At 35.3% G+C, this 24,755-nt stretch overlaps 1 protein-coding gene across 1 annotated transcript in view; it reads left to right on the top strand.

The window, feature by feature from the left end:
* Window positions 1-4,053: 4,053 nt before the first annotated feature.
* LOC129575096 (probable serine/threonine-protein kinase fhkB) overlaps window positions 4,054-24,755 on the top strand; it is a 33,542-nt gene continuing 12,840 nt past the window's right edge. Inside the window, exons 1-4 of the mRNA XM_055458023.1 lie at window positions 4,054-4,308; window positions 5,263-6,281; window positions 8,096-9,214; window positions 9,366-9,747. Coding sequence (XP_055313998.1) covers window positions 8,813-9,214; window positions 9,366-9,747 — 784 coding nt within the window. The 5' untranslated portion in view covers window positions 4,054-4,308; window positions 5,263-6,281; window positions 8,096-8,812. The remainder of the gene's footprint in view (window positions 4,309-5,262; window positions 6,282-8,095; window positions 9,215-9,365; window positions 9,748-24,755) is intronic.

The raw sequence follows: 24,755 nt of genomic DNA, 5'->3' as shown, positions 1-24,755 counted from the left end.
ACTTTTTTATTTATGTAGACAAAAGCATTTAATTTTTTTCAATTGATTTCAGCTTTTGTATAACATATTTAACCACGATCCGATAGCATGGAACTTTTTACGTCACAGAAATATGTACGTGCTTTACATGTTCATTCATGTTTAAATGATTGAAACTTGCAATTTTGACTACTTTCAGGCGTTGTTGTTGTGTTTTTCAATGCAATTAAGATAGAAACTTTGTGATTACATGTTATTTCATGAATATTTTCACTAGTTTCGCTCTTTTCACATTCTGTAAATTCAGTGTCCATACGAATCAATGTTTTTTTTTGGTTTTTGCTGTCGGATCGTGTATTTAACCCTCTAGTGCATTAATTTTTCCCAGCGCTGCGAGTCCTGGTACTTGGTTGATTTTTGGCCATAGATAATTTAAAAAAAAAAAATCATAATAATGGTTTAGTCAGGAAATGCGATAGACATAAATCAGACTCCATTCTTTGAAAGTGTCAAAAATATGTCCAATTTTGAAATGGAATAATTGATTTTGTCGATTTTTTATTTTTGCGCACATTCTTGTTTAACACACCGCTTGATGTAAATCTTTAATAAATGAAAATGCTTTTTTGAAGCAATGTGATCTGATGTAGTACGGTTTATGTTATGCAGGCGTTCAAATGTTGCCCGTCTAAAGGCGGTTGTATATTAATGAGGGTTAAATGAATGTTCGAAATTATATTTTAAATATCGAAAGTAATGTTTGTTTGTATTTTCAATATATAATACTGAAAAAGAGAAAAAGTGTGTACCGAATGAAAAACAAAACGAACATTTCCTTGCCATTTCGTGTAGGAAGTTTGCATTAAAATGTATAAATGCCCAATTTGTGACTATGATATAGTATTCTAAACTATCCATTGATAAGAAGTGCACGAGTATGCCAGAAATGTGTGAGCAAACATGGAACACGCACAGACACACACACACACACATATAGCATTAGGTCATCCTCAATGGCAAGCATTATGGTTATTATCATGTTAAATTTCATGTATACAGGCAAAATGAAGCGCTGCCAATTCGTTTATCAAATGCAAATCGAACGGAGCAATGAATCTGTCCACAGAATTGTCAGCATGCCAAAACTGAATTGAGAAAACGAGCAAATCTGAATCAAGGAGCGATTCGCGTTGCGTTCCGATTGGGGAGACGCAACTCGAAATATCAACGACGGCAACGACGACGACGACGACGACAACGAAAACAAGTGGAGAAAAGCGCGTTAACTTTCGACTTTTACGTCATTTATCGTTTGATGCGTAGGCGTCTGGCACACCTACTACAATCAGAGAATGCGACTTTCATTGTGTACGGACACGAATACGCACACACCATTTTCCATATAGAACCACATACATGCAAACAATACCCCGAACATAATATTACACGTCTCACCGAACTGACCGTGCGACTCTCAACTGTAAATGGGATCTAGATTCGATCTGCATGTTCTGCGAATGTACATTTGCCATTCATTCAACGATTCCGTTGCCACTTTTGCTATTGTTGTTGTCCTCGTCGTCGTCGTCGTCATCGTCATCGTCATCGTCGTTATTCAGCTCAAAATCATAAAGTGGATTTTTCTGTATTTGATTGTCATTTCATGGGCACATATTTGTAAACGGAGAATGTAATACGTATACTTTTTTCCGTTCAATTTTGACGAAGGTGCGAAATATTGCTGATTTATGAACGGAACACGCATAAATTTGTTAACCGTTACCTAAAATAATTTTTTATTCTTTTTTCTCGGTAAACCGCTTCGGGATAATGTAACCACAAATGTGGTTTCATTGGGGCTACACAATTCAAGATACTATCAGAAAAATGCGAATTAACCTTTTTCCAACCCCGTATTTTGGTACACCGTTTTGCGGCCACTTAGGCGTACAAAGATATACGTACATATAGAAAATATTATTTAAAATAGTGTGCGTACGATATGTCTAGAGCATTTACCACGTTACCATCGACACGAGGAAATTGTAGATTTGCCAGTCAAATTTAGGAGTTAGTAGTTAATTTACTGGTAAACTAATTTCTGCTTTGTTATCGTCTACGTATTTGTACGTAAAATAAAATGATTCATACAGCAACTGGGCAAAAATGGGTTTCATTTGAATAAAAAAAAACAGATATTAAATGAAACCACAGCTCTGGCAGCCAGTTAGTTCAACGATAATTATGAAAATCAACTAATACATTATGCCTCATTCTATTTCTCTCTTGCTTTCACGCACAAGTACATGTACACACACAAACACAGTCGATGTCGAAGAGCAGCAAAATGAGCGGATCGAAACATGTACGAATGTAGATGCGACAATCGAAAAAATAACTGCGTTTTTTCCCTCCGTGCAACGTTACCAATGAGAAAAAAATTGATTGTGTATCAACACACAACTCGGTGGTTAGGAAAATGTGAACGGGCCGCATGTAGCAGACAGATGTGCAAAGGTATTGTCGTCGACGACAACGACAACGACAACGACAATGACAACGACAACGACGACATATCCCCACCACTTCGGACGCTTGTAGCGCTTTCATGTATACGCACATTGATGTCAACACGATGTGGATTATTGCACCGCATCAGACCCATCGACGTCATTGTATACGCGATTGCTAAACAGCTTTTTTTGCAGCTGAACATTCTTATTGGTCTCCGTATTCCTAGCTAATGTGCTTAAAAGCATAAGCGCTTCAACTATTATTCTCTCTCTATCTCTCTGCCTCTTTGCCTCTGTGGTCTATGACTATGACTATGACTGAGGATCTCTGCACATAAAAAAGATATTTCAATACTTTCTCTATTTCTATTTAGCGCTTTGCTGTTTATAATTTTGTATTGTCAACATTTTCCGGATGAATTGGTCTATCTAGAAAATGGCCAACGCAAAATTCACGTTCTACTCTGGGAATCATTGAAAACTGAAAATATATCGCATCCAATCCACTTTTCTGAAAAACAACCGAAGGTAATTCTCATTAATTATTCTAAAAATCAACCATTTTTCTTCAGAAAAGAATAGATTTGAGTTCAAATGTAAAACTGGCCAAGAAAATGAAATAATTTTATTTATTGAATCAATTTTTACATACTAAATTTCAGCGGCTGTAGAGTCTTTATCTATTTTTCCACCCCCTCAGTATAATTGTTCCAACAGAAGAATCACGTTTGAGAAATAATTTCAAAAGGAATGGCTAGAAAATCAAATTACATCAGCTAATATGAATGAAATTCCCAAAATGTGTTTTTTTTATTGATTACAAATAAATAATTTCGGGTAGAAACATTTTGTTGTAGATTACATTATACTCTATTTTACTCTCTTTTTTACCAACGTCATCATTTTCAACGACCGCTACAGCGAACGCACAACGTATTTTGCGGTCTTTTTTGCCTGGTGCCACGAGCCAAGAACATAGAGGTGATTAGAACAAAAGCGTCATAGCTAAACTCAGATTGGATCGGATTGGGTCGGATCGACATCTTCACTGTGATGTTGATGGTGAAATTAAACGCGAGATGGGTTCAGCAAGTATGATGCGGCTCTCTTAGTAGCAGATACTTTCCGAAATCATTGTTGTCAATTTAACCACTCTTTTTTTTCTGCGTTTCTTGGATGGAGGGGAAGTCTTGAGAACTGTGTGTACGTTCGATAGAGACAACAATTCTGATATTGAGAGAGAGAGAGAGAGAGAGAGAGAGAGAGAGAGAGAGAGAGGAAGAGAGATAGATAGATAGAAAGCAAAAAGACAGAACAACCAGAGCACCGAAGAAATTGGGGTAAAAATTGCGTTTCGAAATTGCAAAATCCAAAGCTGTGTGTATTTTCTTTTTCGATAGATGAAACGCAAGACGCAAACGATATGTACATCCAGTCGCACACGGTACATACGGCAACAAAATTGTATGACTTGCCACAGCATTGCGCATGTGTTGTTTAAAGTAACACACAGTACATTCGCTCGACTTCAAATTTCGGTACGTTATTGCTTCAACTTACATCTGATTTCGATCAATGCTAGACGTTTTTTGTACACCATCGTAAATTCATTCGCGTTTCATCCCTCTAGCGAAGCGATAGTAAAACGGTTGGGAATATTTTTGCCGTCGGTAAAAAAAAAAGAAAAAAAAAGAAATCGAAAAAAAAGTATTCGACAAGACAGATTGTCTGACATAACAGGGCCGCACGCATACCTACTTTTAAAAAGAAAAGGCGAAAACGGTGGTGAAAGACGGAAATAAACAGCTTTAGGAGGGTATGTAATTATTGCTCATGGGAAAAAGCAACACATAAAAAACGAGGAAATAACTGAATTAAAAAAATAAAAATAAAGTGTTAACAGGAATTCAATGAACTCACTCATCGACTTTGTCGAGACAATAAAAAAGAACATAATATCCTGATTTTTTGTTTTTGAAAAACGCTCAATTTTAAACTCGATAAAGTGGTTGAATGTCAATAAATTATTTGCCAAAGGTTAAACCTTTTAATGAACAAATTGTTGATATTCAATCATCTTTTGACAGAAAAATGGATAGAACAACAGAAAAAATCAGTCGGATCAGAAGCTTTTCGATCAATTGTTCTTCAAATGAATTGTGATGTCTATAAACCAAAGGGACCAGATTTAATCAATTGAATTGTGTGATGAATTGTGAACAGTAGTACAAGATCAAACTGAGTGACCTCATGAGAGAAAATATACCATTGTCAGTTTGTCAAATGGTCTATCATTGACCGAAGTGGTCTAATTGTGGTCAATTTGATCTGAAACTAAAAGCTAACTACACGGCGATGAAATAAGAGTTACGTACCACTTGGCTCAAGCTATTTAACCAGTTGCTTTATCATAATTACAAAACCAAATTTTAATATCAAAAACATTATCAAAATGTTTGGAGCATATAGTGTGAAAATGTGATGAGCATGAGTGTTGAAATACGGATTGAAAATCGGAATTATCAAGTTCATTACAATGAAGTTTTTATTTTAATTTGCAATCGGAAGGTGAAAATCATAACGAAACAAATCAAGGAAATAACAAGTGATTTAATTGTGAGAATGTTGCACGATAATTTCAGTTTTCAATTCATCTTTCATAGTTTATCATTGTGACACAAAAATATACGTTGAATCCACATTAGGATTGAATTCCCATTCTTAATCAAATCAATTATAACCACTTTATTGTAATTTAATACCTTTCCAGATAATCGACATTGAATAACCAACCCATAAATATCAGGAATACAATTTGTACGTTGTACGTTTGACAAACCATAAAAAAAGAAGAACACATACACAGTGTGCTTAGGTCGAGCAAGCCATTCACGAATGTTTATATCAACTAAAATTAGTTTGTTGAATTTATAAAAAGAATTACGGAACAAAAATAAATAGCATTGTGAAAACGCCGAATCAACTATTGCAAACGGTTCAACTAATCAGTTAAATGTGGATGATGAAAACGTTTTAATCTAAGCTTCAAAAAAAAAAAACCAAATACAGTAATAATGGATACCAATGATGCGCATTTAATTTACTAATGCAATAAAGAAGGAGAAGAAAAAACGAAACAAAAAATATAACGGCAATAATCCATACCAGCTTGAACAGAGCTAGATTGAAAGTGATAAAACTGTTAGTGAATGGGCATAGTGTTATTATATATGACAACAAGTGAATCCATCAAATCATGTCACATATTCACAGCAGTGTGCTTTTCCGGATGCAAGGGTACTACTGAATAGGCAATAAACAATAAAGAGAACGAAAATAAAGGCAGAAAGCGGAAAAGAGAGAGAATTGCGATTTTTCGGGCTGTAACGACTAAATGATACTGGAAATGTGTGAGTGTGGCTACTTCATTGGCCCACTTCAACAACGTATGCACACACATATACCAACGACGAACTGCAATTCCAAAATTCACGAAAGCCGCCGACACACTTTTCTTTTTGAAACAAAACCTTTATTCAAATATCGTTTATAAATAATTCAGTGTTTTACATCTGCAGTGTCAATCATAAAGCACGACACAAAAAGAAAGAAAGAGAAAGAGAAACAAAGTAGTGCTTTGAAAAAATACAACAACAACAAGAACTAAAACTAACCTCCAGTCAAAATTAACAATTCAGTTTGGCATCGTACAGTTCGAACAGCGACTCTTCAATTACAACAGCTATCAGTTGGTTTTCAACAAGAAACCAGGAAAGACATCTACAAAAGGTAAATATGAACAAAGCTTTTCAGAAGCTAAATATTGCCCAAATGGATGAAGTGCAATTCAATTCAGACTGCATTGCTTTTGTAGCAAAAACGAAAGCAAACAAATCATAATACGGAAACCAAGTGCATGCCATAGATTTTGATGAAATGTTATAACGCATACATGGCACAACATACATTTCACAAAGACACTCCCTTCATGTCAATTGTTTTTCAAAATGGTTTTTTTTTTCGTTCAAACTTGGCAAAATGTGTCAATCATTCACGAAAAATGGAATAAACCGCTTCTGAAAATGCATTGGTAATAGTTTGTCGGCATTTTTCGTCTTTCTTCTTCTTCTTCGTATACAAAGTTTGGTGACTTAAAAACAATATCGAATCAAAATTTCGATTTGTTCAAAAATAAATATGAAAGCATTGAAGCATTGATACTATTACCGAACGTATGCTGTCGAATTCGATGAACGAGACAAAAATGTGATTGCTTGCGTTTAACGCAGAGCAGTGAGCTTTAACACGTTCCCAAACCCACAAAATAAAATGTAACAAAATTACAAAAAGCTTAAGTTGGCAAAATGTTTTAAAAGAGCACAAGAAGAGAGAAAAGAAACGCCAAACCCAACACAGCAACCCAAGTGGAAGTGAGATCAAATTAAAAAAAAAAACAAGAAAACAAATATCAAAAGAGACGGAAAGCCGAATAAAGTTGTTTGCCAAAATGTCAGAGAAAATAGAGAAAGGGCCCCCGAAAAACGAGACTGCCAAACGAGAAAATGAAAAAGGAAATGATCTAAAAGACTCAGTCATGCCATTGCGAGTCGATAGACATATGTATTTGTGCCCGTGATATATCCACTTTATGCCATTCATTTATTTATTTTGGTTTTCGTTGAAAACCGAACCAAAAAAAAAAATAGTGAAGAATATATATATAGCACCCAAGTAAAAAGGAAATTTTTTGCAACAACCACCATAAACTAAACCGTGCGAGCCAACAAAAAAGGTATTGGGCCGAAAAAGACCGGGCGCAAAAGAGAACACAAAAAACCAGATACATCTACACAAAAGAGCATTGCTATTGACGATTCATACGCTATGCGCATTTGAAACAAATCGATTAAAGAAACTAAAGAGTATCGCATAATAAGTTGACCATTAAAAAACCTGGTTTTTACATCGTTTTTTCCTTCAAACACGGAACCACTGCAAAGCTTTGTTTGTAAAAAAATGTTCGAAATGAAAAAAACGCTTCCAACTTTACGTTCAGTATTCAAGAAGCAAACACACAAGCATGCGAATCACATCCCGGTTGTATGTTTAGAATTGAACGGATTGAAGATATTAAGCTAGAAATTGATAAATGTTTTAAACGTTGAAATTATTATTTTGCACTTGTCGTGCAAAATACAATGTTATCGGAAACAATTATTCATAATATGGACTGGAATCGCTCAATTTCTATTACGTTAGGAATGTCAATGATGTAAGATCGCTATAAGAGATGCTAAAAACATCGTCATCACCACATAGTAAAATGAAATAACGACATCAATGCAAATTTTCACTGGTCTATATAAGATATTTTCTCTGATCCATATACATGAAGTTGCTGATGTTCAATATATAGTAATATCAAATGCAAAGTGTGGTTTATTCATCAAGTTCATCTTCCTATGGTCAGATGGCATTGTAGTGAATTGCCACTTTTGCTTCTTAATCGTTGGCCATATTATTAAGTTGAACGGGCAAACAGAATGAAATATCATAAACTGCGTTTATTTTAAAGAAAATATTGTCATTTTTTTCATCAACAGGTTCTTCAAAACCATACCGCTAATCCTGAATATTAAAAAAAATCAACACTGAAATATCTTTTGAATGACGTTTGGATCAAGTAGATAATATAAAAATTTGAGATATCGTTGCGATTGACACGAAAACAGCAATAAAGCAGCTTACTATAATAAAATTTTAGAAAAAAAGGAAACTTCGAGTGACTGACATCGTGATTTTATTCCGACTGACTACTATTTAAGCAAAGTAAAGTAATTGTACAACATTTTAAATTTCAACAACAGCAAACACACAAACACAGAAGCAACAAAATAACATAGTTCAATACGTTTAATATTATATGTTTGTGTCGGTGTGAGTGGAATATTAAAATACAAAAATCACAGTTCAATTGATTTTCTTCGTCTATAAACGCTATACTTAGAGATAAGTCGTAATGTATTACGATAAATACAGCTCATTGCTGTCTTCGGATGGTTGAATTTGAACATAGAATCCAATTGTTGAAATTAATTTATTGGGAAGCAGAAACATCGACGACATCAGATCAACAATAGTTGCAACAAAAGAAGAGAAGGAAATTCAAATTGCACCGGTGATTAGTGTAAATGTGTGCGTGCGTGTGTATGTGGAAAAAAAGTTGTTTTTACTATAAATGCACCAAAAGAGGAATTAATTTAAAATTTAAGGTAATCCAAGTGAATCTAATTAAAGTTAGCAATTAATTTAGTGCATAAATGATGATTCGTGAAAGTGTACAAGTGTTGATATGTTTGAGTGTGCTGGTCAGCACAAGTGTTTCATTACACATGATCAGAGATGCATACCATCGGCCGTTGAACGAACGGAACAACATAAATCGCGATACAGTAGTTATCGATTCGGTAATTAATACAAAAAGAATTCCAAACACTGACCTGAGTATGCGTGCAACACGAAATCCATTATCAAACACTCTAAAATATCACGAACTATTTCCATCGTCGTTGTCATCTTCATCGTCAGTGGGCGTATCTGGATCCAGATCTAGCTCATCACCATCATCAACATTACCACTTTCAATGTCCTTTCGTAGCGACTCATTGGCGCGCTCATCGGTGACGGACCCGGACGCTTCTAAATATCGATGGCAAAAACAGGTTTGCACTTTAAATAAACCGACGTTCTTTTTTACCTTTGACGATTTAATTTACAAGTGAATCTTTTAAAAATATGAATGCAATGGCTTCCATATTGCTTCAGAAAGTGTAAAAGAGTAAACTAATTTGCTAATTGTTTCCTTATTCAAAGACACGGTCTTGGAAAACCGTACCTGCACCTGCATCTCAGCCAGCAATCACGATTCAGAACAAGACCGAGCAAAGCAAACAACCGCCACAACAGCAGCAACAACAAAAACAGCAGCAACAAAATCAACATAGCAATCAAGCGATTCGACCGCATATGAGTAAAAGAACATCAAATGCAGCGCACATGGATGACGAAGATGACGGAAATATAGACATGGATGGGTATGGTGAACGGAATTTCCATGATTACAGTGACAACAGTGCCGACCACATGGGCATCGCGGATGATGACATGAGCCAACCACCGATAGCCAAAGGCTTACCTACCAAATTCATGTTTCGCGGAATGCGTGGTCAAAGACAGTACGACGTACCGCAGATAGGTAAGTGCCACTTTCCACGTTTGTTGCACTTCATTTTCGAAGCCGAGGTTGTAATACTTATCAACACCCACCTCCCCCATAACACTGACAAAAAACGAATGAAAAAGAAACTGGTAATATTCCAATTCAATCGATCACTTATCTAATGTCTAAATGCAAATTGTGTCACAACCAAATGGTGAATAACTCGAAAGATTTGCAAATAAATTTACCATCAAATGCCGAATTAACGACAGTTGAATCAAAATTTTACTCAGAGTAATGAGATCTAACTCAATAGAACGCAGTTGGATTATAAGTTACAACAGCAATCAAACATTCAATTTTGACTTGTACGTGGAAAATGATTGATAAAATACAGACACGTACAGGTGAATAGCAAGCGGTTTCGATTGAATTTATCGGATAATCGGATATTCATGTGCATACTAGTCGCTTTTTGACACCCCAACATATACATGCTCTATTTGCTAGCCACCAGACAATGCGTATAAGTCAGGCGTTTGGTTGATTTCTGCGATGAATATATAATGTGATATATGCATATATTGTCGAGTGGAAACTCTCTACTGCCATCAAATACACTTCTAATTAAATGCACGAAAAGCGACTAACAAAAGCTGTATATTGCCCGAAATCTTGTTGTGTAAGTTTAATCGAAACTAAAGAAAGAACAACCGAGTTCCATACGTAAATGAAATACAACTTCTACCATAATACCATACTATAACTGCCAAATATGTCCGTTTTCCAGTCTATAAAAAGCTATTTGCGTTTATCGTTCGACAAACTTTGGTGTGTTTGTTGCACAAACGCGAAGAACACTGAGCAGCAATTGTTTCAAAAAAGAAATTTTTTTTCCCAAAGTTTTTTGTTGACAACAGCTTTGATTGTGATCTCAAATTGCGTGATAATATGGGCTGTAGTGTGTATATCGTAGAACAATACATTTTCATGGTTGTATCCATGGTATTTTTCACGCCAATGTAAATGGAAATTCGATTGAATGGAATTGTTTCAAACCAACAAGTATAGTACAATAGTTTTGGACAATGACAAAATGTGATTAAGAATGCCACAATATAGCAAGACGTAGTATGAAGAACGGTTCAAATCAATGATTCAATTGTCACAAACACATCTCTTCCCCATCTCTTGTCTTATTGAACGGCAAAAGCGAAGAAATTATGATGAGTGATTTGATGACAACGAGTGATATGGGCAGATGGACAGTGGACACTCTTCACACAGAAAAGAATCCCCGAAAATTTAAGGTGTTCGCCGTAAAATTTGACATTTATATATAAATTTCTATATACATTTTACCGGCAACACTTCAATTTTCCGGGCGATGACATAATTTCAAATATTCCAACAGAAATTAGCGCCATCTGTCATTTCAAGCGGTAAAATATATATAGTATTTGATAAAATGTTCGAAAATGTGTCATCGCCCGGAAAATTGAAGTGTTGCCGGTAAAATGTATATAGAAATTTATATATAAATGTCAAATTTTACGGCGAACACCTAAAATTTCCGGGGATTCTTTTCTGTGTGTTCATGTCGCTTGAAGTCAACAATGCGACATCCCTAGAAGGTACTTCGTAAATTATTCGTTTGACATTTGACGACACACTCTGGATGAGTGCACAATGCACATCGCCTTATGATATTATCATTTGTAAGGCACAAATTGTGGATAAAGCTTCTTTTGTCGAAATAATGTTTCAATCATAGCTGCACTTCATACAATTGAATATTGCAATCGAGACACAATGTTTTTTCTTTCTGTTTGACCAACGCTAGACACAAAAACCACCAACGGAATCATTTTGCGTAGCTTATTGAACATATCAACAACAACAAAAAAGTTACTCCCGTTAACACAGACGCTTTTGTGAAAAGCCACCTCGATGATTTTTTTATGATAAACACGTCGCTAATAATGTCATTTGGTTCACATGAAATATCCCATTATCATTTTCAAAGTTGAGCTAGATCCATTGACAATATTGTTATTAAAATGAAGTGGAACCACCAGGCTATATCTATTTAGGTCAAAATGACGGTTGCCCAATTTAAAATTATAATTTATTTTTAACTGTTTCCAATGAAATACCTGAATTGCATGATGAAAACGTTGCGTGCTGTTACGTTTGAATGTGCGCTACAGTCAAATGAAAATGTTTTCTTCTTTTTTCATCCGTAGAGAGCCACAAAGCCACATGTAATTAATTATTCACATTAAACATCGGTGACTAGTGCGTGCTTCACATCTTCTCTGTATTAGCAGCTATTAACATCATTATGATTGCTTGGAGAGTGAGAATACAGCAGAATTTCAGAATCAAATACGTACAATTTATGTGAATTATCAACTACTATATCACATTCATATATCAACGAATTCGCTTGAATTTTAGAGTTCCAACGAAATCGCCACCCTTGGTTTTGGTGGATCATGCATTTTTTCGACTTGTTCGTCATTCAATTCCATGAAATTGTCGTATTTATGAATTCTATATATGAGTAGTTTGGAGCGAAAATGTAATACAGAAAAGTTGCGCGGAAAAATGTCAAATGAAAAGAGACAGCTATATAGTTCACTATAGTTTACTATATAGCTATCCCTTTTCCGCTCATTCATCATCGACATTTTTCCGCGCTTTTTTTTTTTGATCAGAATGACATGAAACTTTGGGAAAATCATATTTGGCCAAAAAATAGAATACCCACAAATTTTCATCGGAAAATTCGAAAAAAAAATTTCCTTCGGCGTTAATGGGTTAATTGTTTTTTCCTGTATGTATAAATGTGCATATTTTCACTACGCTTGCCATCTCGAAGAACCCGCTTCACTATTCGTTCTATTGTGTCTCAAATACATAGTTTTGCCACAATTTTTGTCACATTCGATCCAACACAACGACTGTGAATTTATTCTATTCTCGCGTTTTTGTATACACATAATCAAGAAACCGAAACATTGTACAAATATTATTCATCAACTGTCACGAACTTTCACAATGCTATTTGTTTGATGGTCAAAAAAAAATCATAATCAAATTCTATTTAAAATGTGCAGACCACAACCATCAGAAACAGTTTTTTTTTTCTCAAACGGAAGAAAAGCTAAACTAACGTGTAATAAAATTTATTCGTATTTATGTGGTTAATAATAACGGATGGGTGGAAAAAAGTATGTACATATAAAATAATATCTGTAAGAAACTACACGATGATAACAATCGAAATAGGATTTATGCGACAATTCGTGTAAAAACGATAAAATATCGTATAATTTCAAATAAATCAATGAATCGGTCAATACTATTATTACCCGATATACGCATCTGTCAAATGTTTGCGTCACCTTTAAAACATTAAAAATTAAACGATATATTCTAAGTCATATAAATGCAATTTTCATTGGTATCATCGTGTAGATTTTCACAGATATTTTTCTGCGTGTCGTCAATCCAATCATCAATCATTGGCAATTAAATTTGGTTCTCAATATCTAACCATACACATTTCTTTATGTTATTTTGAGTTGCTTTAAGAGTAAATCAAATTCAATGTCTTTGAAGTATTGAAATGTTTGTCACTTGTTGGAAGTGCGACAAAAATCATGTTTCTGTTCTTTGGTTGAACTGCGAGTAGAGTGCGCCTGAGCACACATACCAATGAATTATATAAAATAACAATGAAAAATAGGACGTAGATCAAAATATTTTTTTGAAATATTTATTTATGAAATTTTCTTAGTATAGACAATCATGGTCTACATTCGTGCGGATGTCTGTAAGGCTGCGTTTGCTTACCCATAAAAAATTCATATGTCGATTCGATTGAGCTATTTAAAATTGTCCAAATTACGTGCTTCGCTGATATTTACTTGGCTAGCTAGAGAATGGATTCACAGTAAAGTAACGATTGGCTTCAAACCAATTGATAAGCCACAATATTTTCAGTGTGATAGCAATCGACGTATTCTATTGAGTAGTGACGTACGAGAGAGAGAGAGAGAGAGAGAGAGAGAGAGAGAGAGAGAGAGAGAGAAGAAAATATTATGCCTATTCGAAATTATATTTAAAGTTTTTTGCTTAACCATCATTTTGAGGATAGTACTTTGTATGTATATCAATTTATTGTTTTGCAATTCTAAGATAGACCGCCAATATTTGTCAGATAAGAACAGTGTTGTCGGAAAGAAGAAATAATTTATCTAGATAAAGATAAGTTATTATCTTATCTAAATGATAAAAGATAAGATATTATCTTATCTATTATGAATTTTTAGATAAGAAAAAAAGATGAAACATTTGTAGTATCAATTTCACTTTATTGACGATTTTGGAAAAACAACTGTATTGGTGATAAACTCAAATTTTTCGCCAAAATGGCATATTTTTCCTGCATGTATCATCCGAAAGAGTTATCGCCATTGCTGCTTTTCCTGAAATTCGATGAAAGTTTATGCAAATACGCGTGGGCAGATTCAAAACGAAGATTCATGAATTAGATTCACTGAATCATTTTTCGGAAAGATTCAATTTATTTTGATTCAGTGGATCAGTGATTCATTTTTGGACAATAAATTACCTTAGGTAGGATCACAAATCGAAAATGATTCAGAAAAAAATGAATCTTGATCCCGAAATTTGTTTGAATCTGTGATTCACACGCGAAGTGACGGATTCAGTGAATCATTAGTCACAATTTAGCCCTGTAATGGCAAATTTCTTGTGCCCTAAACGGTAAATCGAAATTGACTATACGATTTTAATATTTGGAACATCAATTCTTCTGGCAAGTACATTGGAATTGGATAGCATTTTTGTTTCGCCACTTTGAAAACGAAAAAAGTAATTGAGGTAGATGTCATTGAGACATCTTGGACATATTTTGGTTATGTCTGTTCGCCATAAACCACATACCCGAAGTAATCTTGGATAAATAAATAATGATATAAAATGAAAATGGAAAAATATAGTTTGCTGTGGGCTCGATTGGTTTTTTTTTTCAAATGCGGCATGACTCAAAAGAAATTGGTATAGAATTTATTTTATACCTTCGAAATACTCAACTAAAACTTACTTCAAGCTCAATTTTATATCTTTTGGTATTTCAAAACCAATGTTTGACAATGTCAAACTTTGACATAAACGTCTAATTGCTTTCGTAATTTACTAAAGTAATAGCGTGCCAAAAAGTAATAGAAAAAGTAATTCAAAGAGTGATTTTCCCCTCGATAATATCTTATCTTATCTTATCTGAATTATCTACATAGTAAGATTATCTTCGACAACACTGGATAAGAATACCAAACATCACAGCTGGCGGATGGTCCGCGTTCGGAGTGTACAGTGTAAACTGTACACACACGTTATACAATGATGAAAGTATGCCCGCCGGACACATTGCTTCGGTTCACTCCACCAAATTGTACGAATGACAAATTCATACTTTCTGAAAGACAAAGAAAAGAAAAACGCAAAAAGTCGGTTCGAAATGGAACTTCCAATAGAACATCCGTGGAAAAAGTGCGAGAAAGTAAATAAAGTATTCATAATGTGGTTTGCTTTGAGCATAGCGAAAGATATGGCGAAAAAATCCCGTCGGCATTGCGATTAACCCTTTGACGACCTTTGGGACACATATGTCCCATTTTGTTTTTCGCTTATAATTTCCACATTTGTTAACCGATTTTGATGAATATAGGCTTTTTGGAAAGAGAATGAATGTAGGTACCAAAGAATATTATATAGTATTGACATTTTTCACCAGCTCGCTCCACATATGCCTCCAAAGTTGAAAAATCTTAACTTTTTTTCACACTTTTCAAAATCTTATATTTTTTAAACGGTTAGAGCTAGAACTTCGGAATATTAGGTGAAAAGATGCGGGCAACCTTCCTCTTTCCAAAACTACTCAACATGTTCGAAGATATTACTCAGGCCATACGATATGGCTCTGCCAGTAACACTCTATTTTTGGTCTCATTTTTGAGTTTTACATGTAACCTTATGGAGTGACTGAAAAAATGGGGTCGACCGACCAAATTTTTTTTTTCTTCTAATTAAAATTTTCTTAAGGTTTTTGGGGTCGCTGATCACGAATCTGCAATCAGAATTGCAAAATTCCCACCCGTTCAATCTTGGTCGTCAAAGGGTTAAGTCACCAAAATAACCTTTCATACTAACGATGATTTATGTTCCATCGAGCTCCAATGTGTTGACGTGATTTTTGCTGCGTACGTCAGTGGCGTAGCTAGATATATTTTCCGGGAAGGTTTAGATTATGTTTCATTTGGATATCGTCTTAAAAAAAGTGAAAAAAAAACTTCTGAAGAATTTGTTAAAAGAATTGAAAAAATCGTCTAAAAGGTGTCCATATAATTTTTTATGTCAAAATCATCTAAAATAATGTCGAAATCGTCTGAAAGCCCAATTTTTCTTTCTATCGTCAAAAAAATTTGAAAAACGTCCAAAAAATGTTAAAATCGTCAAAAGAAATAATTCATTTCGAATCTAAAGAAATTGCAAAAAACGTCCAAAGATATTATGAAAATCGTCAAAAAAAATACGAAAGATGTCTTTAGACGTTTTTCTAATATCTTTAGATGATTTTTACCAAAAAAATTGGGAACTCAAATAAGATGGTTTTATCAATTCTTCAGACGATTTTCATCCAAAGAAAAATGGACACCTTTTAGACGATTTTTGCAAATTCTTTAGACGATTTTCGTAAATTTTTTGACGATTTCCCTAATTTCTTCAGATTCAAAATGAATTATTTTTTTAGACGATTTTTACATTTTTTTTTTGACGAAAAACATTTCTTCCTTTAGATTATCTCTAGTTGAATAGAATCTGCGATGATGAAAATTGTTCATTGAACAGCATAATCGTGTTCTATGTAAAGCGTACTCGAAAATACAACTCAAATCAGAATTCTATTATTCGGCCAAAATATTTCGTTTTTTTTATCATTTCATACTCGACTGAAGGTCGAAAGTTCTATTCAAAACAACTTTGTACCTGAAGGAAACGTCTTGAATGGTATGGTGAAGCAAGAATATTTTCAGATATTTCGAAAAATTCGGCGGAAACTCTCTTTGGCTACGCTACTGTCGTGAGCATTCGTTCTTGACAGAAAAAGTGTAATAAACTCAGAAAAAACCTACCTTCCTCTTGCTTCACATGAAAATGTAAAAAAGAACTACAGATTGATTCTTTCTATATTAGTGTGCAAACAAGATGTGACATTTATGTATTATGAGATTTTCTCATTTTTCTTTCTCCGCTTTTTCTCTGTCATATTTCAATTTCAATAAATTTTCCAGTAAATTTCATTATTTGGCTGCCAGAAATAAATTAATTTCACTGAAAAGCACGACTTTATGAAAGTAATTGAATGCAAAGCGACAAATTATCTCACCAATGGATAGTGAAAAAACGTTGAAAAAAATGACTCGTTCTTGCAACGCTGTTTCTACGGAAAGGTCACCTTTCCATTCATGTGTTACATATAGATTGAAAATCCCATTAAACAATTTTCCTCATCAGAGAATCAATGTCTTTGTACAATTGTACATAGTAGCTATAAATGAATTGAATTATGTATTTCCTCTGTTATATTCATCAATTTAGGTGGATTTTTTGTCAAATAAAAATAAACCATGGGAAGGAAAGCTAATGATTTCACACAAGCTGCTGCACTTTAGCAGAAATTATATCGTTCAATGTATGTCACTTGAGTAAAGTAAATGATAATTAAATTTTTGATAGCGCTTATCAATTTCAGTCATGACACCAACGATAACCCCGTACGCATTTGAATTTAATCAAAATTGTAGCAGAGAATTATTTCAGCATAGATATTCAATTTTCTGATGAGATCTCAGTAACTGAATGCAGTGACTACGAACGTCGCTGTGAGTAAACCACCGCTCTACATTCAAGCGCGGACATACAAATACATTGGTTTACACACAATCGGAGTGAGTGTGCGTGCGAAAGGAGAGAAGAGAGGAGAGACGAACGAATTATGTCGCATTGAACGATGAGAGTGAACGTCTCTTGATACAGTGTCAGTGTGGCGAACACTTACTCTTTGTTTCTTGGAATTGTTGTTCCTTCTTCTTTTTCTTCTAACAAATTGATTGGCAGCAAAAACTCAAGTAAAAAAAATAAAATTCTATAACTAAACACAATAACAAAATAATCAAATATTGTTTTGTTTATTTTTTTAATGTGATTTTTTTTTGCTTGTGTTTGTGCTGCCAACCAATTTGTTAGAAGAAAAAGAAGAAGGAACAACAATTGCAAGAAACAAATAGTAAGTATTCGCCACACTGACACTGTTTCAAGTGGACATCGCTCGATGCAACACATTTCGTTCGTCTCTCCTCTCTTCTCTTCTTTCGCACGCACACTCACTCCGATTATGTGTAAACCAATGTATATGCATGTCCGCGCTTGAATGTAAAGCGCTTGTTCACTCACAACAACGTTCGCAGTCACTGCATTCAGTTACTGAAATCTCATCAGAAAATTGAATATCTATGCTGAAATGATTCTCTGAATTGTAGTGTGTAAATAGCTATCATCATTTTGAATCATTAAACCACAACATTCACTATCATTGATAACTCATGAATTATGGGTTAAGTTAAAAGTACAAAGCCCTAGTGGGGATTTGCAGTGATAGCGAGAGAGATTTCATCGCTATTACCTTGTACAGGAGTATTGGATGACAGCTAATTTGTTATCGAACATGAGAAATTTGATCTTTCACTCTCGCGTTCCGTCTCTCTCTCTCTCTCTCTCTCTCTCTCTCTCTCTCTCTCTCTCTCTATCTCTCTCTTGCTGTTGTTATGTTATGAAATCTGCTTGCATGTATTGCAATGACTTTATAGGTTTTGATGTTGCGAAAATCGAATAATTAAACGGCTTTTTTCGACGCATGGAAAAATTATACTGCTCGGTTTTGTTCGTTTTATTCCATTTAATATGTTGGGATCTGTGATACACTACTGTACTTCATAATTGTATTTTGGTATACTCAAGTTTAAATGGCTGAATGAGGAGTTATTATTGCTTCAAAAGCGATTGATTCTACGGCAATATGTGCTTTTGAAAAATCAATATAAACGCAATTAACTTTATCCGATCCATTTTTAAACGAAACTTCGGGAACCAAAGAAAAATACCATACCGAATTGTGGTATTTTGGGAACGAACCAGAAAAACCCTTGTTAACCTACAAAACTATTTTATTAATCGGTTCCGTTTCAATGTAAATTCGGAAATGAACCTATCAAGAAACGGTAATTATGTATTAAATCAGCAAAAAAAATAACAAAAGAAAATAAAATTGACTAAATTTGGGATTTGAGTTCGAAGAAATGCAAAAAAAGTACCTAATATTGCTGCCAGTATGGAAAATATTGTAACTCAAATGGATTTCAACGGAAACAGTGAATGGCTCGGTCTACATTCAAAGCGCGCACTAGCTCACTTATTCATTCTCTCTTTTTATACTCCCATTCAGCGGAATTTCATTGAGCAGTATTCATTAGAAATTACACGAAGAAAGGGCATGAGTTCTCTATCCGGACGGTACATGCGACAACTTCATATGAAATTGTGTCGCGTTTTTCTCTCGTTCCCCTTTTTCGCTCTACCATTTCATATGTTTTTAAAAATCAATGGAAATAGCGGAACTCAAATGGCATTATGAGGCAGAAACGCATATTTGCTGTCAAAGTTGGGAACAATTATTTAGCACTTTTTCCCCTTTGCTCTTCAGTACAGTGTAATTATAGAGAATGTCAATGCAGTTAACCTTTTCTACGCCTAGTTTCTGCAATCAATCGGCGAGAATATTTGCTGCCGTTCTGAATCATGTTTTAGAATTTACGTTAGCCTTTCAACCAATCAGCGCCCTACATTCACATTCCAATTTACTCTTTGAATCAAAACATCTCGACGGTCGTAACTCGCTGATTCGTTTTCTTTTTCGTATGCGCTTTAGGATATAAATTTGACCAAAGTAACAATTATGGTGTGCATAATTGCATACATTTATCGAATTCAACGCCACACTGCAGCGGAGACTGTCCAGTCTATGACGTTTTGTTCCTATCCAAGGCGCTGAGCTATGAAAAACCAATCGACCAACAGATTTTTCGTTGCTTAACACAAATTGGTATAATAAAACGCAATTATCATGGACTCTGCTGTGAGTTTTAAGCCATTCGATGTATGGAATTGTCATTTCTCATCTTTCTTCATGACACGGTCAGTCATTGCATCGAAAATGGCGGGCAAGTTCCCATGGCCAACCGTTGACACATTGTTATCGGCTTCAAAAAGCAATCTACCACCCATTAATTCCATACAGACAATGGAAACTATACAGTTGAGAGCAGTTAGAGTTTCCGTAGACGAGGCAATTTTTGTTTTTGTTGTTCCTTTCAATTATGCATACAATCATCCCATCGTCACAAATGTGCCAGTATGAGAAGGGAGTGAAAATAAAATTTCCGAAACACGAAAATGATTGATGACGAAAGAAACGAGCGAGATGCATGCACATGAAAATTAAACGAAACGTTTTTGATTACCGCAAGCTCACTGTTTAGTTGGTTTCGACGATGATCAGCATAAAATAAAAAATATTGATATGCAAAGTCCAAGCCATAAACAATGTCGATTATTACATCTGTGCGTTGATTATTGAAATGTTCCAAGAGACTCACACTCATCCAATTTAATTGACGTCAACGCAAAGGATGGCCCATGAACAATGCTCACACACTGCTTTTTTCGTGTGTTTTTACCTCTCGCGCGCTACATAGCGCACCCGATTGAATCAACGCCCAAAAAATCGACTATCAGGGTTGAAATGTAGCCTAACGGACAAAACGGCTGAATGAGGGCACATGTTGGAGCTTTACATCAACAAAAATGGTCAAAGATACAATCATTCACGTTTTTGTTTCTCGCTTCATGTACACACAATAGAAAAAGATCTTTTGCACACTGAATTCGGTACAGGCAATTGAAAATTTGATTTATTTCAGTTATGTTCTGTTATTTACGACAATGGAAAAAATTTCAACCAAAATTGTCAGAAACAATAGATGTTGGAAAATCCAATGAAAATGGTGCTCACATCATTTTTTGGTAAAGTCAACGACACACACTGTGCGCAGTGCGCACGCGCTTTTGCCCGTTCAAATATTTTTTTGTTATGTTTAAGTGGCTAACAGATATAATGATACAATGATTAAATAACCTGAACATAGAAATGATACCATCCCCTACCCGCTTTGCTAACGCAAACGGTACGAGCACTCACGACGACAGTGAACCACCATTTTTGTTACTTTTTTGATTAACACAACGATTTTATTATGTTATTGTTGGTTTGTTCTTGTTTCACATTTACTTTTCTACATCCATACACCGTCTGTTTGTCAATTTTTTTTCTCTGTTCGTGTTACTGTTGTCATCGAGGAGTGTTAATTACCATTTCCAAAGCTCTTTACTTCTATTTCAAAAATGATTTGTTTATGCGCTTGTTTAGCGGTAAAGTGTACCTGAATCCGTCGGTCCCGGGTCAATGCATTTTCTGTTTTCATTAGATTGTATTGCAACTCGCGAATGTAGTTGCGCTTTTACCACGCGAACAAACAATTGTTGTTGTCTCTGTTTTGTGATTGTTGTGTGAGTGTTTTTTTTCTTTTTTATTTTCAGTAGAATGAGTGCGGTTCTATGCTATTCTTAGGTCTGAACATGAATGAATCAAAGATAACACTGTATAATTTACAGAACTCATTTAATCGACATTTAATTTGCAGCACGGCAAAACACAAAACGACAGAGGGAAAGGGGGAAAGAGAAACGAATTAGAAACAGAAACCATACCGAACCCAATTCGAATCAGTCCATAATAATTGTACTTGAACGTGCTTTGAAACATTGTGAAAAAAAAACTCCAATCTATTCTACTCGTTTTATTATATATACATGTTGAGTATTGTGAGCGACTTGCGTGCTTTGCCAGTATTTGCGCGTGTGTATGTGTGATGGTGTGTTAGTGACGTTAGTTAGAAACATATCAATTAATTAAGTTGGAAAAGGCTCCTTGAAAATAATTGCAGCAATTTAAATTTCACATTGTGTTTAACGAAGCTTTTATGTGTATTTGAAAGCGAGAAAGCTTTCTCCCAGGCGGAAACAAGAACGCGTGCTTGCACATAAAGCGGTCGTCTTATTTAAATGTGATCACAAGCGTTTAGATCAATTGTGTAACTAACGAACCGATTCACCCGCCAGTTTATCCAGTCTGATATCGAAAAACAAAGCGATCCGGCTGCTACTGCTCTTAGATAAAAACCAGAGAAGAGACGAAGATTGGATGAGTTTGGTTGCACTCTGCATAATGTTTCCCAAAAACCAATGCGGTATTACTGGCTCAGCTTTTATGGGATCTATTTCATTGCGAGCATACTTATGAATAATGTGGTACAAATTTGTCGATTTTTTATGTGTATGTATGTGGGTGTTGTCGGGTGGCGAACAGATAGCATTTCATTTTGAACTTCATGACGCATTAATGAGAATCCGAGCGCCGGTTTATTTGAAATACATACGAATCTAACGAATAGTGGTTTTACCGAGTAAATACATAGTGATAGAGTGGATACCATAGAATAAAGGTCGCAACGTAGAGAATTCGGTATTGTGTGTGTGTATGTGTGTGAGTACCAGTTTTACCAAACGTCTCCATGACATGATGGGCATTTGAATTTTCGTTCGGAGGCACTTTCAATTTCACAAATTAGTCAAATGAGTTTCCTTTGAAAGTGAGAATATGCGGTAATCAGTGTCGTGTTGTGATTTTGTTACGAACCATCTGTATTTTACCGACCACAAATTGAAGGTAAAGCGAGATACACAGCAAGTGCCACAGCGAATGAGCCTCAAATATACATACCCCTATTACTTATACACATTTTGGCTATACGGTTCATTGAGCGAAGGCACGCATACAGAATCAATCACGACATTGTGAGTTCTATGTACTCGTTCTCTCTCTTTTTTCTCTTTCTCTTTCTCTCTCTCTCTCTCTCTCTCTCTCTCTCTCTCTGTGTGTGTGTGTATGTGTGTGAATTTCATTTTTGGTATTTATACCACCGAGTGAGACGATAACCATCGCGCTAAATCGAATGTTAAATTAACTCAGTGTGAAGACATATCGTTAGTATGAATCTGATGCATAAAAAAGACCATTCTTACATGAGCTTTCAAAACGAGCATAAAGCAAATATGAATGAATCGCACTTGAACATGCTGAATCTTTCATGTCCAAAAAGCGTGAATAGACGAATATACGAGACACCCCATTGCATCCGCTTTTAGAATTTTTTCTAAACACATGCGAAACGCACTGAATAAACTTTCACGCTAAATAATTTGTGAGCAGTAAAAATGCTCCAACCAAATTATACCCCAGGGCTCACGCAACTATTCAAACCACTCATACTCAATTCAATAATAATAATAATCATTGCTGGAAACGGATAATGAAGGATAGAGGATAATTTCAAACGAATGAAATGGACCGATGAAACGAATGATGTTATATAAGTAATAAATAATCCCATAAGTAACTATGTATTGGGTCTGGGAATTAGTTTTGTCGATTTTTTTAAATTTTCAAACATTTATTTGAATACCAAAATGAAATTACATTTCAATCAAAATATTGTCCATCGGAAGCGATGACCTTCTGCCACAATGTGGGCAATTGACGGATGCCTGCCTTAAAAAATTCCTCATCTTTTGAGGCTATAAATGCATCGAGCCAATTTTGGATTTCTTCAACTGAAGAGAACCGCTCTCCGTCCATATGGTTTTGCATCGATCGAAACAAATGGTAGTCGGAAGGAGCCAGGTCTGGGCTATACGGGGCGTGAGCCAAAACTTCCCATCCGCTATTTTCCAAGTAGTTTTTGACCGATTTCTCAATGTGTGGCCGAGCATTGTCATGTAGGAAAATCAATGTCTCTTTTCTGGTCTCCCATTTCGTGCGTTTTTCTTTGATTGCTTGTTTCAAACGTATCAATTGTTGTCGGTAGAAAGGCCCATCGATGGTTTGACCACTTCTCAGCAGCTCATAATACACCACTCCCTCCTCATCCCACCAAATAGACAGCATTACCTTGTCGCCGTGAATTTCTTGTTTTGGCTGTGATGTTGCTGGTTGGCCGGGCTTAACATACGATGCTTTGCGCTTGGGGTTATCGTAATGAATCCATTTTTCGTCACCAGTGACAATTCGATACAGAAAACCTCTTTTTTGTGCCTTGCGAGCAGCATTTCGCAAGTCACTAAACGCCTTTCAGCTTGCGCTGGCGTCAATTCATGTGGTACCCAATTTGACAACTTGCGAATGAAACCAAGGGCCCTTAAACGATATCCAACAGTGCTTCGGTCAACATTCAATGCTCTGGCAAGCTCATCTTGAGTTTGACTCGAATCTTCATCGAGCAATGCCTCCAATTCCGCATCTTCAAACTTTTTTGGCTGGCCGGGACGTTCCTTGTCTTCCGTGCTAAAATCACCACTTTTGAACCGTAAAAACCACCGTTCACATGTACGTTCCGATGGAGCATGCTCACCATAGGCTTCCACCAACATTCGATGCGCTTCAGCCGCAGTTTTCTTCAAATGAAAGCAAAAAATTAATGCTTGCGGGAAATGTTGCTTTTTCGGTACAAAATTTGACATATTTAAGGCGCAAAAAAAATGTTTATCCAAACTTCGATGAAATGATAGATGATGATTTTTGTAGTTTGACACTAGACCACTCATGTGAAAAAGAAAAAAGTATTGCCCGATACAACCATGCAAAGTTACGCCATCTTTTGAAAAATCGACACGATTAATTCCCAGACCCAATACAAACAATCAATCCATGGAGTTGCAAA

The sequence above is a fragment of the Sitodiplosis mosellana genome, unplaced genomic scaffold (assembly GCF_009176505.1).
Source record: "Sitodiplosis mosellana isolate CC-2019 unplaced genomic scaffold, AAFC_SMos_1.0 Smas_scaffold_6166, whole genome shotgun sequence".
In the NCBI taxonomy this organism is placed as follows: Eukaryota; Metazoa; Arthropoda; class Insecta; order Diptera; family Cecidomyiidae; genus Sitodiplosis; species Sitodiplosis mosellana.
Note: the sequence above shows the minus strand (reverse complement) of the source record. Positions and strands in the feature narration are given on the sequence as shown.